Genomic DNA, 13,320 nt, shown 5'->3' with positions numbered 1-13,320 from the left:
AGAGGTGTATTTGGAGGGCAGGTTGGTTAGGATGATATCTATGAGGGTGCCCGTGTTTACGGATTTGGGGTTGTACCTGGTAGGTTCATTGATATATTGTGTGAGATTGAGGGCATCTAGTTAAGATTGTAGGACGGCCGGGGTGTTAAGCATGTCCCAGGTTAGGTCACCTAACAGTACGAGCTCTGACGATAGATGGGGGGCAATCAATTCACATATGGTGTCCAGGGCACAGCTGGGGGCAGAAGGTGAGAGACTTGTTTCTGGAAAGGTGGATTTTTATAAGTAGAAGCTCAAATTGTTTGTGCAAAGACCTGGATAGTATGACAGAACTCTGTAGGCTATCTCTGCAGTAGATTTCAACTCCGCCCCCTTTGGCAGTTCTATCTTGTCGGAAAATGTTATAGTTAGGGATGGAAATTTCAGGGTTTTTGGTGGCCTTCCTAAGCCAGGAATCAGACACGGCTAGGACATCCGGGTTGGCAGAGTGTGCTAAAGCAGTGAATAAAACAAATTTAGGGAGGAGGCTTCTCATGTTAACATGCATGAAACCACGGCTTTTATGGTTACAGAAGTCAACAAATGAGAGCGCCTGGGGAATGGGAGTGGAGCTAGGCACTGCAGGGCCTGGATTAACCTCTACATCACCAGAGGAGGAGTAGGATAAGGGTACGGCTAAAGGCTATAAGAACTGGTCGACAAGTGCGTTCGGAACAGAGAGTAAAAGGAGCAGGTTTCTGGGCACGGAAGAATAGATTCAAGGCATGATATACAGTCAAGGGTATGGTAGGTGAATACAGCTGCGATGATTCAGGTGAAAAGGTTCAGAGCTTGCGGTAAGAATCAGGAGATGTGGGGAGAAAGAGTCCGGTAAGCTCTGAATCGCGCTGTGCAGACTGGCAGGAGTTGTTCGGGGTAAAGGTTAGCTGATGACCGCTAGCAGTGGCTGGCTAGCTTCTGTTGGGGGTTCCGGTTCTAAAGTAAAGAAAATACCAGATCCATACCACATTGGGTGAGGCGGGAGAGTATGTTGGAGTTGAGGTTAAAAAATATATAAAAATATATGCGAAGAAAAAATATATACACGGGACACGACAAGACGAAGACAAAGACGCCTGTCTGCTACGCCATCTTGGATTACTCAAGAACAGAAGCATGCTGACGCCTTTAGAGGCATGTTTCTAGTACATAACATATTTCTATCTGAACGTTCAAAAACGCTGCGTCCTGCTGATCGCGCTCCAGGTTGTTAGCTATAGCTAGCTAATGAGGTAACATGACTGAACAAGGTGTAGCCTAAACAAATGATTAACGGTCCGGTCCGCAAGTAGCCTAGATTTAGAACGGCCAGCGATATGCTTTATGAATGCAAAATGTGGCCCGCCAATGAACCCGGAATAAAAAAACGTAGCACCGGTATTATGGGTCATATCTTTTGAACGGCAATGCTGTTTTCTCTGAGGAAAAGAGGGAGAATTGGCTAGTACGTCGGCTACAGAACCTAGCTATGAAATGCAGTGGGTAAAGTTCAAGGGTTGAGTGAGACTACAAAATCTAAAACCTTTCTATACTCAAGGGAGAGAAAAACATAACTAGACTATTGTTTTACTATTAAACGTATTTCGTAAAGCAGCTTGTGTTTCATAACCAAGCAAAGGGTATACCTAGAAGGCTGGTGGTGACTGATTAGCTATGGGGAAGCAAGAGTCGGAGCGGAGCCTGTCTGCCCACACTCATCGCTTGCTCCCAGGCAGCTCGCCAGCTGATGAAGGACGGGTGCCGGGTGCGGCGTGTCCTTTCCACTGATGAACAGAATTGTGCTGCACATCTGTGCTTCTAATATTAATTGTGCTTGTCACTGAAATGCTCTCAATCTCTACAAAAACTATTGTCCAGTCCACTTAGTAGTCAGATTTTAGTGCCAGAGATTTTTGTTGTTTGGTTCTAGTTTTTTCTGGGTCTATTTAGCCAGCTATCTCTCGTCAATTACCACTGAAAAATAGGTGTTTTTAGTCTATTTTAGTCACAATTCTTGATGACGAAATTAACACTGCCCACCTGTCTCTGGACACGCGGCGAGGCCGTGTGCAGCAGCGAGAACAGGTCCTGCATCAGTGTTAGCTGCTGGGCCAGGTATTGGCGGCCCACGTTGGAGCCGCTCAGTGCCAGCACCATGGAGAGCAACTCGAAGCAGTAGGCGTCCGAGGAGGCGTCGTCGTCGCTGGGCTGCGAGTTGGCGTTTTCCTTGCTGGAGATGGCATGCTCCCATTCCTCACGCACACGGGTCGCCTCCATGCGAATGGCCTGGACTATGTGGGCGCACACCTGGAAGGGGGAAGGGAGAGAAAAGCGAAAGAGGGATATGAAGTCAATTTCAAGTGTTAAGATAACATGGAGAGGGTAAGCAAAGTCAGGGGCTTGAACCCGGTCCCTCAAAGCCTGCTACTGAGGATTATTGTAGCCAGAGATCACATTGTATTGTAGTTTTATATTGTAGTTAATTGCACTATATTGGCCAGGTATTCCATAGGTTGTCAGGTAAGAGACTACTGACCTGTTTCTGCAGGTTGGTCAGCTTGCTCCGGCTGAAAATTATGCCCACCATGTGTTCCTTCAGGTCTGCATCTGAAGGCGCCTGATGACAGGTAAACAATAACATGTAAACAACAATATTTATCATCTTAATTTGCTAAAAAGTTATAGTGTGAAATAGGGGGGGTGAGTGAAAAAGGTTGGGAACCCCTGGTATACAGTACGACCCCTGACCTTATCCTCTCCCTCTGGTGATGACAGCAGGTTCTTCTCCTCCTGTTCAGGGGTGGGCTCAGCATCTCCGCAGATCAGCTTCCCAAACACCTACACACAACCCAAAGGTAAAACTTTAACCTAGCCAATTCTCTTAGATCTAAAGTGAACATTTTGACCCCATAGTGTGATTGACAGTTGAACCGACCTGTGAGGTAATGAGGCGGAACACGCGGAGTGTCTCGGCCTCGCAGTTCTTCTGCTGGGCCACGCTGGCCGAGATCTGCCCCGCAATCTTGATGCTCTCGCCCTCCTTCCAGCCCAGCACCTTGACCTGGCGCACCCGCAGCGTGTTCTCGGGCCCCTTCAGCTCCATCTTGATCACATGGTGGTCTCCCCCAGGAACCTCGCTGGTCACCCAGCCCATGTGACGAGAGTCGAGGTCGATCTGGAGAGAGGTGGGGAGAAGGGATTGGTGAGTGAAGGTTGTGTTGACACCGAGGTGAATCAAAATGTTTAGTACTGCTTTTCCTTTGTTCCTTCTTTTGAAAACAGATTTTATTTATATACAGTAAATTACTATATACACATTGTACAGAAGGGCTTTAATTGCTGTAAGTTTGCCATATCCTGTAGTATAGTGGTTAGCGATATTAGGCTGTTTCTCACTTATATTCCCAAATTGTAGAGGCATTATTTGAGTCCTTTCCTTATTTACACAACATACCCAATCAGATGCCTAGGGCTGGTCTGGCGGGTAAAGCCATGGCCTGCCGCACATATGTGTTAATGTGTTGTGAATATATTGTAATGTTTTTAAAATTGTATAAGTGCCTTAATTTTGCTGGAGCCCAGGAAGCTAATGAGGTTCCATAATAAATACAAATACTTTTTCTGTGTGTGTTACCGTGGGTATGAATCCAACTGCTCCTATGTCTGTGACCCATTCAATGCATCTCTCTCCTTCACGTTCATAACTTGGGGGATTTTTGAAAGTATTTTAAAAAAATTACAAAAATAAGAGGCCAAACCTGTTTGATTCTGCAGAGGTCCTCCACGGCTTTGCCACACAGGAACGTCACTGAGGTGACTTTGTTCTGTGAAGTGAGATAGAGAAGAGCGGCTTTAAAGAAAAACAGATTAATCTTAGATTGTGGCATCTGATTAATTCGATTTTGGAGAATTATGTCCCTTTCAGCCCTCCCTACTCACCCCGATGTCGCGGGAATTGTCCACGTGCACGGTGACGTAGGAGGCGTTGATGCCCTTGACGCAGCTGATGGTGATGCTCTTGGTCTTGTTCTTGTCCTCATCTCCCGACTCCCAAAAGGTCTCGGTGGAGCCGTCCGTTAGGCTGCCAATCATGGCAGGACGGCTGGACGTCTTGATGTCCACCAAGATGGTCAGGTCCTTCAGACTGGTCACCAGGCACAGCTCCTGGAAGGTCAAATGATGTTCAACACCTCCCAGCTATATAGATAAATAAGATTTATTGGACAAAAATAGAAATTAACATTTCAGCCACACACGTGGATACAATGCATTTAAAACCATAGAGGATAACAGAAAAGGTTTTACAATTTAGCTAGCAATCGTAAATGTTTTTATTTCAGCCACACACAAGTGGATACAACGCATTTAAAATCAAAAAGTTTTACAATGTATTTACTCCTAAACCTAGTCCCACAAAAAAAGTTATAATTTTATCAATAAAGAAGGTCCAGGGTCATGTTCATTAGGCACTAAACGGAAGAAAGCAGACTGAAAACAGGAGGGAATACCTGGACTTAAGAAATAAGATTTTCTTTTGTTGCATTCCCTAATGAACACGACTCAGGTATCTATTGTGTTTGTCTTGGGTCTCAGACAGCATTTGTGGTACCTGACTCACCTAGTATCTTCTTCACCTGCTTCCATAAGGTCGAGCTAGCCACCACAAAACGTCATGGGCCAGTTTCCCAGATCCAGTCCTGGTTTAAAAATCATTCTCAAAGGAGATTCCCTATTTGAATAACTTCTTAGTCCACTACTAGGCTTAATATGGGTCCGGGAAAACGGCCCTATGAGTGTGGCTCTCCTATTGGATTCTGTCTCACCTGGCTCATGGCCTCGTAGCCAGACTGCACACTGATGTTGAAGCTCTCCTCGCTGTCGCCGTCGTCCGACTTGGACAGGATGTTGTTGATGTGGTGGAACACGTTGCTCTGGTGCAGGAACTGGTGGTCTGACTGTTTGAACTTCAGACTCCAACACCTGATAGAAAGGAGGGGGACACACTCCGACGTCAGCGGTGAGATCACGCTCTCACATTGATCAGTACACAGTGGTAGCTAAGTTGGTTGGAGGATGGAGCAAACGGAGCAGCTGCACCACCACTTTCAAATAAATATATTTTTTGCAACCCCACTTTATTACTAGAAAATTATCAATTTGTAATTTTCATTGATTAGTAATGTTTTGAACTAGTCTGTATTAAAATATTTTAGAATTAAGATTGCATTTTGCACCCCCAACCCCCGTTGCCTCAAGTTGAATGGTTTTGACCACTAAAGTTTTGCATCACTTCCGCGACACACTGTTTTGGTTCAGTGCAGTTAATAGAATGTGCTAGTTACACTGCTGGTGTGAAAATGAAAAAGAACCTGCAAAGGAAAATTGTTTATTTATTTTATTGTGCTGTTGTTACATTTGTATTGTTGTTTCATGTCCGATGCACTCAGGGTGTTAAATATAATTTCACTTTGCCTGTAAGAACCAAATACATTTTTTTTTACAAAGTGCTTTTTACATCAGCAGATGTCACAAAGTGTTATACAGAAACCCAGCCTAAAACCCCAAACAGCAAGCAATGCAGATGTAGAAGCACGGTGGATAGGAACAACTCCTAGGCAGGAAGGCAGGAACCTAGGAAGAAACCTATAGTGAGGAACCAGGCTCTGAGGGGTGGCCAGTCCTCTTCTGGCAAAGCAGGGTGGAGATTATAAGAGTACATGGCCATTAAGGCCATGATGTACACGGGCATGTCTGATTAGGCTTTGCTGTGTCGCAGCCTCTGGACTGAGTAGCCTTATCTTCCATCAGCCAATTCATGTTAGGTAGCTCGTGGGCTGTCAATGAGTAGCTCGCAAGTAGATACGAAGAAATAATCAGTAGGCCTAATATTACATTATTAAATCTAGGGGTGTAATGGTACTCTTATTGTACCAAACTGTTCGGTACGGGGAGCTCGGTTTGCACTGTGAACTCGAATGAAAGAATATTAAAAAAACACTATGCCTGCATTGTATGCCTCTTGAGTAAATCTGACCTGTAAAAACCATTTCAGGCTATTCCGTTAAACAACTAGAGCCTATGCACACATTGTAATCAAAACTCAAATCTTAATTGGCGCATTTCAAACGGACCGTTTGTGAGGCGCAGCCGGGAACTAGTTCTGTACGATGACGAGTGGGTGGGGTCATTTCACCAGGAGAATCCTCCATCATCGTAAAACCCTCTCATTTTCTCTCATCTTAAAAAGGCACGATTCTCAAGGTAGGCTTCAGTGGAATGGTGTGTGGTTATAAGAACCGAAACGCAATCACATTATGTACGCAGTGCTGTACTTTGTTTCTATCCATCAAATTAGGCTTACACAGAAACAAATTACGCAGAACGAATATGAATAGCTCGCAAGACCGTTTATTTTTATGAAGAAGCTCTTTTGAAATAAATGCTTGGAGTCCCCTGCTCTAGCCCAAACTGTTCAAATATGACCCATATCACTGGAGCTATAGTTTATTATTTTAATTGCAGATTCAGGGTGAAATGTATGGATATATATATACCTGCCCAAAAAGATCTAATTTTATTATGATTCATTAATAATATGTTTGCATGTGAACATAATCTATGGCCAGATGTTATTGCAGAAATGTTCAAGTCGACAGTTCAATGCCCTACCTGATAACACTGCCATATTGAGAACGAAAATTGATGTTTGTGGGTCACAGGGTTGGTAGGGTTTCATACCTATCAATGAATTATTGGGCGTGGGATTTTCAGAGAAGGGAGTAGATTAGTAATCTCGTCATCAAAACGCTTTTTCAATAGAATTTATTGTGGCAAAACCAAAGAAAAATACAGTGCCTTCAGAAAGTATTCAAACACGGACTTACTCCACATTTTGTTGGATGGATTTTTCTTTCTCTCACGCATCTACACAATACCCCATAATGACAAAGTGAAAACATGTTTTTTGAAACATTTTCAAATGTATTGACAATTAAATCCAGACATGACATTTACATAAGAATTCACACCCCTGAGTCAATACTTTAAAGATTACAGCTGGCATCGATTACAGCTGTGAGTCTTTCTGGCTGAGTCTCTAAGAGCTTTCCACAATTGGATTGTGCAATATTTGCCAATTATTATTTTCAAAATTCCTTCAAATTGGTTGTTGACCATTGCTAGACAACCATTTTCAGGTCTTGCCATAGATTTTCAAGTAGATTTAAGTTAAAACTGTAACTCGGCCAGTCAGGAACATACACCGTCTTATTGGTAAGCAACTCCAGTGTAGATATGTTAAATAAAGGTTAAACAAAAATAAATAACAATATGGCCTTATGTTTTAGGTTATTGTCCTGCAGAAAGATCTTGTGGAATTCATCTTTGAATTGATGGTGCCGGAGGAGGAGATGGCTGCTGTTTTACGGGCTCCTAACCAATTGTGTGTGTGTTTTTTCCCCTTATTTGTAATTTATTTTGTACACAATGTTTCTGCCTCCGTCTCTTTACGACCGAAAAGAGCTTCTGGATATCAGGACAGCGATTACTCACCTCATTCTGGAAGAAGATTTTTTCTCTCTAATGAGTCGGATGCTTCAGACACCCCACAAGGCCCAAATCCCCGTCATTCACATGAAGAAGAGACGGAGATATCGGGGACGTAGGTCGGGGTGCCTTGTAAGGATCCGACGGCGAGTGAGTAACCCCTCTCTACCATCAGTCCTAATAGCCAACGTGCAATCATTGGATTACAAAATGGATGAGCTCCAATCAAGACTATCCTACCAAAGGGACATTAAAAACTGTAATATCTTATGTTTCACCGAGTCGTGGCTGAACGACGACATGGATAGCATATAGCTGGCTGGGTGTTCGGTCTATTAGCAAGAAAGACAGCTGGTGTACGAAATCCAATATTAAGGAAGTATCTAGGTTGTGCTCGCCTGAGGTAGATTATTTCATGATAAGGTGTTAACCACACTATTTACCAAGAAATGTTTCATCTATATTTTTCATAGCAGTCTATTTACCACCACGAACCGATGTCGGCACTTAGACGGCACTCAACGAGCTGTATAAGGCCATAAACAAACAAGAAAATTTTCATCCAGAGGCGGCGCTCCTAGTGGCCGGGGACTTTAATGCAGGGAAACTTAAATCTGTTTTTACCTAATTTCTACCAGCATGTTAAATGTGCAAGCAGAGGAAAGGAAACACTAGACTACCTTTACTCCACACAGAGACGCAAATTGGAGTACATACAGTGGTTCCTCCTTTAAAAGTTGCGCCATACTGCGGCACACCTTGCGTGCTGCTGCAGCATTCTGTGGCACGTCAGTTAATTGTCAGACATTTTTTCTGTTACTGCAAGTTATTGCTAGTTTGACCACCAGAGGGGATATTTGAGAAGCATTTGATAGTATTCCGTATTGGCATTACCAGAGAATTTAAAACCTTTTTATAATAACATAGTATATGGGATTGATTTGAAGAAATTTGGCTTAATAAATTTGTTCAATATTATGGTGTTTCTATTCAGAGAAAAACGAAAACCATTAGGATGGAATCGAAAATATGGCGCTGTACAACGTGATGGTCGGGAGTAGGATACAGGATTGGAGGATTCTAAATTGTTAGCCTTCATTAGACAACTTTGTTCCAATATTTCTGTAAATCAGTGATATTTATTCCCATAGAAATTCGCTATGGATCCATAACTAAATCAACATGAGTATTTTTTATCATTAAATGTGTTTATTTGTTTATTAGGCTACTGTGCAGTCTACAATACATGGGAAAGTGCCTAATTCCTTACATATGGGAGAGCAGGCCATGTGTCTGTACTTCAGACTGCAGGGCACGCGGAAGACCGGTGTTATTTCATAGTTGTGATTATTCTACAATGTAGAAAATAGTAAAAATAAAGAAAAATACTGGAATGAGTAGCTGTGTCCAACATTTTGACTGGGACTTGACTGGAACCACTTGATATGATTGGTCATATAAAAACCTTGGGACCCAAATGCGTAATGAGCGCTCTAACTCCCCCGTGTGGTGCTCTGGCGCAATGAAGTCGTGACGCTGGGTACCTCTAAGTCTAAGCTTGCAATGTTTAAAGGAAGAACCACAGTAGCTCTCCCTATCCCTCCATTTGGCAAATCTGACCATAACTCTATCCTCCGGATAGCTACAGGACTGTTTTGCTAGCACAGACTGAAATATGTTCCCGGGAATCTTCCGTTGGCATTGAGGAGTACACCACATCAGTCACTGGATTCATCAATAAGTGCAGTTTACATACACTCAATTAGTATTTGGTAGTATTGCCTTTAAATTGTTTAACTTGGGTCAAACGTTACGGGTAGCCTTCCACAAGCTTCCCACAATAAGTTGGGTGAATTTTGGCCAATTCCTCCTGACAGAGCTGGTGTAACTGAGTCAGGTTTGTAGGCCTCCTTGCTCGCACACACTTTTCCAGTTCTGCCCACACATTTTCTATAGGATTGAGGTCAGGGCTTTGTAATGGCCACTCCAATACCTTGACGTTGTTGTCCTTAAGCCATTTTGCCACAACTTTGGAAGTATGCTTGGGGTCATTGTCCATTTGGAAGACCCACTTGCGACCCATCTTTAACTTCCTGACTGATGTCTTGAGATGTTGCTTCAATATATGCACATAACTTTCCTACCTCATAATGCCATCTATTTTGTGAAGTGCACTAGTCCCTCCAGCAGCAAAGCAGCCCCACAACATGATGTTGCCAACCCCGTACTTCATGGTTGGGATGGTAATCTTCGGCTTGCAAGCCTCGCCCTTTTTCCTCCAAACATAACGATGGTCATTATGGCCAAACAGTTATATTTTTGTTTCATCAGACCAGAGGACTTTCTCCAAAAAGTATGATCTTTGAACCCATGTGCAGTTACAAACCATAGTCTGGCTTTTTTATGGCGGTTTTGGAGCAGTGACTTCTTCCTTGCTGAGAGCCCTTTCAGATTATGTCGATATACGACTCGTTTTACTGTGGATATAGATACTTTTGTACCTGTTTCCTCCAGCATCTTCACAAGGTCCTTTGCTGTTGTTCGGGGATTGATTTGCACTTCGCATCAAAGTACATTCATCTCTAGGAGACAGAACGCGTCTCCTTCCTGAGCGGTATGACGGATGCATGGTCCCATGGTGTTTATACTTGCGTACTATTGTTTGTACAGATGAACATGGTACCTTCAGGCATTTGGAAATTGCTCCCAAGGATGAACCACCAGACTTGTGAAGGTCTACAATTTATTTTCTGAGGTCTTGGCTGATTTCTTTTGATTTTCCCATGATGTCAAGCAAAGAGGCACTGAGTTTGAAGGTAGGTCTTGAAATACAAGCACAGGTACACCTCCAATTGACTCAAATTATGTCAATTCGCCTTTCAGAAGCTTCTAAAGCCATGACATAATTTTCTGGAATTTTCCAAGCAGTTTAAAATATATATCTTTCATCTTAATGCAAGATAATATGCTCTGTTCCAAGTGTATGGTTAAAATTATTTAGCTGAAGGCAGGTTTGAGTTTAAAGCGGAGGTGAACTTTGAGTAACAGGGCCACCGTACCTGAGGGCCATCTGCTGCAGGGAGCTGCCACTAGGAAGTGACATCATGAGGTCAGAGATGGTCTGGAGGAGGCGGTGGAAGGTGTGTGGGAGGGGGTGGGCGGCCTCCCCGGCGATCACAATGTCAGACAGCGGGTGCTCACACACTCCAAGGTCCCTCTCCTGTGTGTACGAAGAAAACAGAATTGAAAAGTGTATAAAAACACACATATTAAGGATGCAATGACTTCAGACATACATTGACATTGTCTGAATATAGAAAATGTTTGTACATCAAATAAAAATGTTTATGTATCCAGGTTTGTCTCATTGGGATAATCTAATTTGGAAGAGACCTGTTTCGCAAGAGACAACCCCCCCCCCCCCCCCCCATGTCCTGGATTCTTAATCAATCAAATTTATTTATAAAGCCCTTCTTACATCAGCTGATGTCACAAAGTGCTGTACAGAAACCCAGCCTAAAACCCCAAACAATGCAGGTGTAGAAGCACGGTGGTTAGGAAAAACTCCCTAGAAAGGCCAAAACCTAGGAAGAAACCTAGAGAGGAACCAGGCTATGAGGGGTGGCCAGTCCTCTTCTGGCTGTGCCGGGTGGAGATTATACCAGAACATGGCCAAGATGTTCAAATGTTCATAGATGACCAGCATGGTCAAATAATAATAATCAAACATCACCTGCTCCATCACAATTTCCTTGTTCCCATGGGCTTTATTTTCATCCTCCTCCTCTTCCTCGGGTTCAAATGGTGACGGGGTGAGGGAGGCGACAAAGTGCCACAGGATGTCGTGCAGCGAAGTGGTCTGGATCACGTTACACAGCAGCCAGTTGAATGCCTGAGGGGGAGATGGGTTAGACGGTGGCTCAGTCCTTTTCATTTTACAACAAAAACCTGAAAAGTATTAATTTATTGCATATAAAAGTAACAAAAACCAACGATGTATAACGTTGACAAAAGTTATTGGTTTGAAAATCACCAGATCACATTAGATTAAGGACAGAGAGGGGAGAGCGATACAATTTAGGAAAAAGGTACAGTGCTTTTCAAACCACTAACCTAACCTTAACCTAATCTTAACCCTAGTACTACTACTTCAGAAAAATAAACATTTTAATCAGTTTATCATCTCAGATATTGCCTACACTTTTGTCCTTTCTAACACCTCAAAGAGGATGTTAGCCAATAGGCTAATCACAGTAGCATTTGACATTACACAGCTAACTGTTTAATTGTGCTATACAACTGCAAATGCCCAGCTAGAGTAAGCATGATACATTTTCCTATGGGAAATACTTAATGTACACCATCATGTGTACATTAAGAGTATCTTTGACAGACGTACCTCCATGGCGAAGACCCTGCAGGCAGACTTGCGGAGGGCATGCTTCATGGCCACCTCCAGACCCTCCAGGTCGTGGTGCTGGATGACGAAGGCCAGGACAGGCCACTGGAAGTTCCTCTCGCCCTTACTGAGGGATCCATGGGCCGAGATGAGACGGGACAGTTCCGGGGACGGGTGGCGCAACAGAGAGGAACCCACTTCTGGAGGGTAGGACAGTGTTACAATTAAGTGATAATGCCCAAGAAGCTGGTGTTTGGAGGATATATTGGCATGGGGCCCGAGATGAAGTCTTTGAGGGCATTATCACTTTCATACAACAGGTCACCAGAAAGTTGTGGAATAGACACCGGCTGGAATGCGTTTTTTTACCAATCATCATTCAGGATTAGACCCACCAATTGTATAAATATGATATAAATAATAAAACAATAAATACGGTATTACAAATGTCATGATGATTGGTAACACTTAGTAATTTGCTGACATTTACAAATATATAATCCTATGAAAACCAAAAAAAGAGTTACACTTCAATGTCTTTATCATGTAATGACCATTACCATAATCATTATAATCATTTTGTAGTAAACACCAGGTACATGAGTTAATGGTGAAGTGTAGAATAACTTTTGTCTGCACCCAAAACCCTTAGTTTAATGGACTATACTAGTAAATAGGATCACATTCCTCTGGTTTAGTGGTTCAGGGGAAGGTTTACCCACCTGCATCCCCACTGTGGACTCTGCGTCTGGGCACGGCTTTGACCCTGGCCGGGGAGGCCGAATGCTGCTTGTCGTACTCAGAGGCCACCACAGAGTAGGACCTCTGGAACACCGTCCGCTTGGACAAGTCACTGTCTGTGATTGGGCTGGTCTCCAGACTGCAAGAGATACAACAAAGAAATGTTGACCATCTGTTTATGTCATACATGACACATAAATACAACACACACACACTCACACCACACTGGAACGAGTCTCTTTCACACACACACACAGATATGACACACGCTACAACCACATACAACACACACATAGACATAATCACAGTCTGCTCATCTCTACTCTCAAAAAGAGTGTGTTACCTGGGGGGCATGGACTTCATGTTGCTCTCGGGCTCCTCGAACACGTTGGGGCAAGCGTCGGGGGTGACTGAGATGTAGGGCGCAGGGACAGATGTGGAGCGCAGGTACCTCATCTCGTCCTGGAACAGGTTGTCATCTGTGTACCCACCAAAGTTCTCTGTGTGTTGCCTGGAAGAGAGGAGACATGTTTACGTACATGTATTATATGTAGTTCAAAGATTTAGTGTTTAGGTTATGTGGATGCCACCTCCTAGCAAATAAATGTTAAGAATTC

General features: G+C 43.3%; 1 protein-coding gene across 26 annotated transcripts in view; it reads right to left on the bottom strand.

Moving 5' to 3' along the window:
• LOC139547192 (E3 ubiquitin-protein ligase MYCBP2) overlaps window positions 1–13,320 on the bottom strand; it is a 313,317-nt gene that overhangs the window by 41,264 nt on the left and 258,733 nt on the right. For 21 of the 26 annotated variants that reach the window (XM_071356258.1, XM_071356271.1, XM_071356275.1 and 18 more), the window contains 12 exons: window positions 13,047–13,214; window positions 12,685–12,842; window positions 11,963–12,162; window positions 11,297–11,455; window positions 10,623–10,783; window positions 4,842–4,998; window positions 3,958–4,215; window positions 3,777–3,842; window positions 2,954–3,193; window positions 2,767–2,856; window positions 2,555–2,635; window positions 2,059–2,325 (listed from right to left, as the gene is read on the bottom strand). In XM_071356258.1, the coding sequence (XP_071212359.1) occupies window positions 2,059–2,325; window positions 2,555–2,635; window positions 2,767–2,856; window positions 2,954–3,193; window positions 3,777–3,842; window positions 3,958–4,215; window positions 4,842–4,998; window positions 10,623–10,783; window positions 11,297–11,455; window positions 11,963–12,162; window positions 12,685–12,842; window positions 13,047–13,214 (2,005 nt within the window). The remainder of the gene's footprint in view (window positions 1–2,058; window positions 2,326–2,554; window positions 2,636–2,766; window positions 2,857–2,953; window positions 3,194–3,776; window positions 3,843–3,957; window positions 4,216–4,841; window positions 4,999–10,622; window positions 10,784–11,296; window positions 11,456–11,962; window positions 12,163–12,684; window positions 12,843–13,046; window positions 13,215–13,320) is intronic. The other 5 variants (XM_071356266.1, XM_071356284.1, XM_071356286.1 and 2 more) reach the window with 2 other exon arrangements.

The sequence above is a fragment of the Salvelinus alpinus genome, chromosome 20 (genome assembly GCF_045679555.1).
Source record: "Salvelinus alpinus chromosome 20, SLU_Salpinus.1, whole genome shotgun sequence".
In the NCBI taxonomy this organism is placed as follows: domain Eukaryota; kingdom Metazoa; phylum Chordata; class Actinopteri; order Salmoniformes; family Salmonidae; genus Salvelinus; species Salvelinus alpinus.
This window is presented reverse-complemented; position numbering and strand designations above follow the sequence as displayed.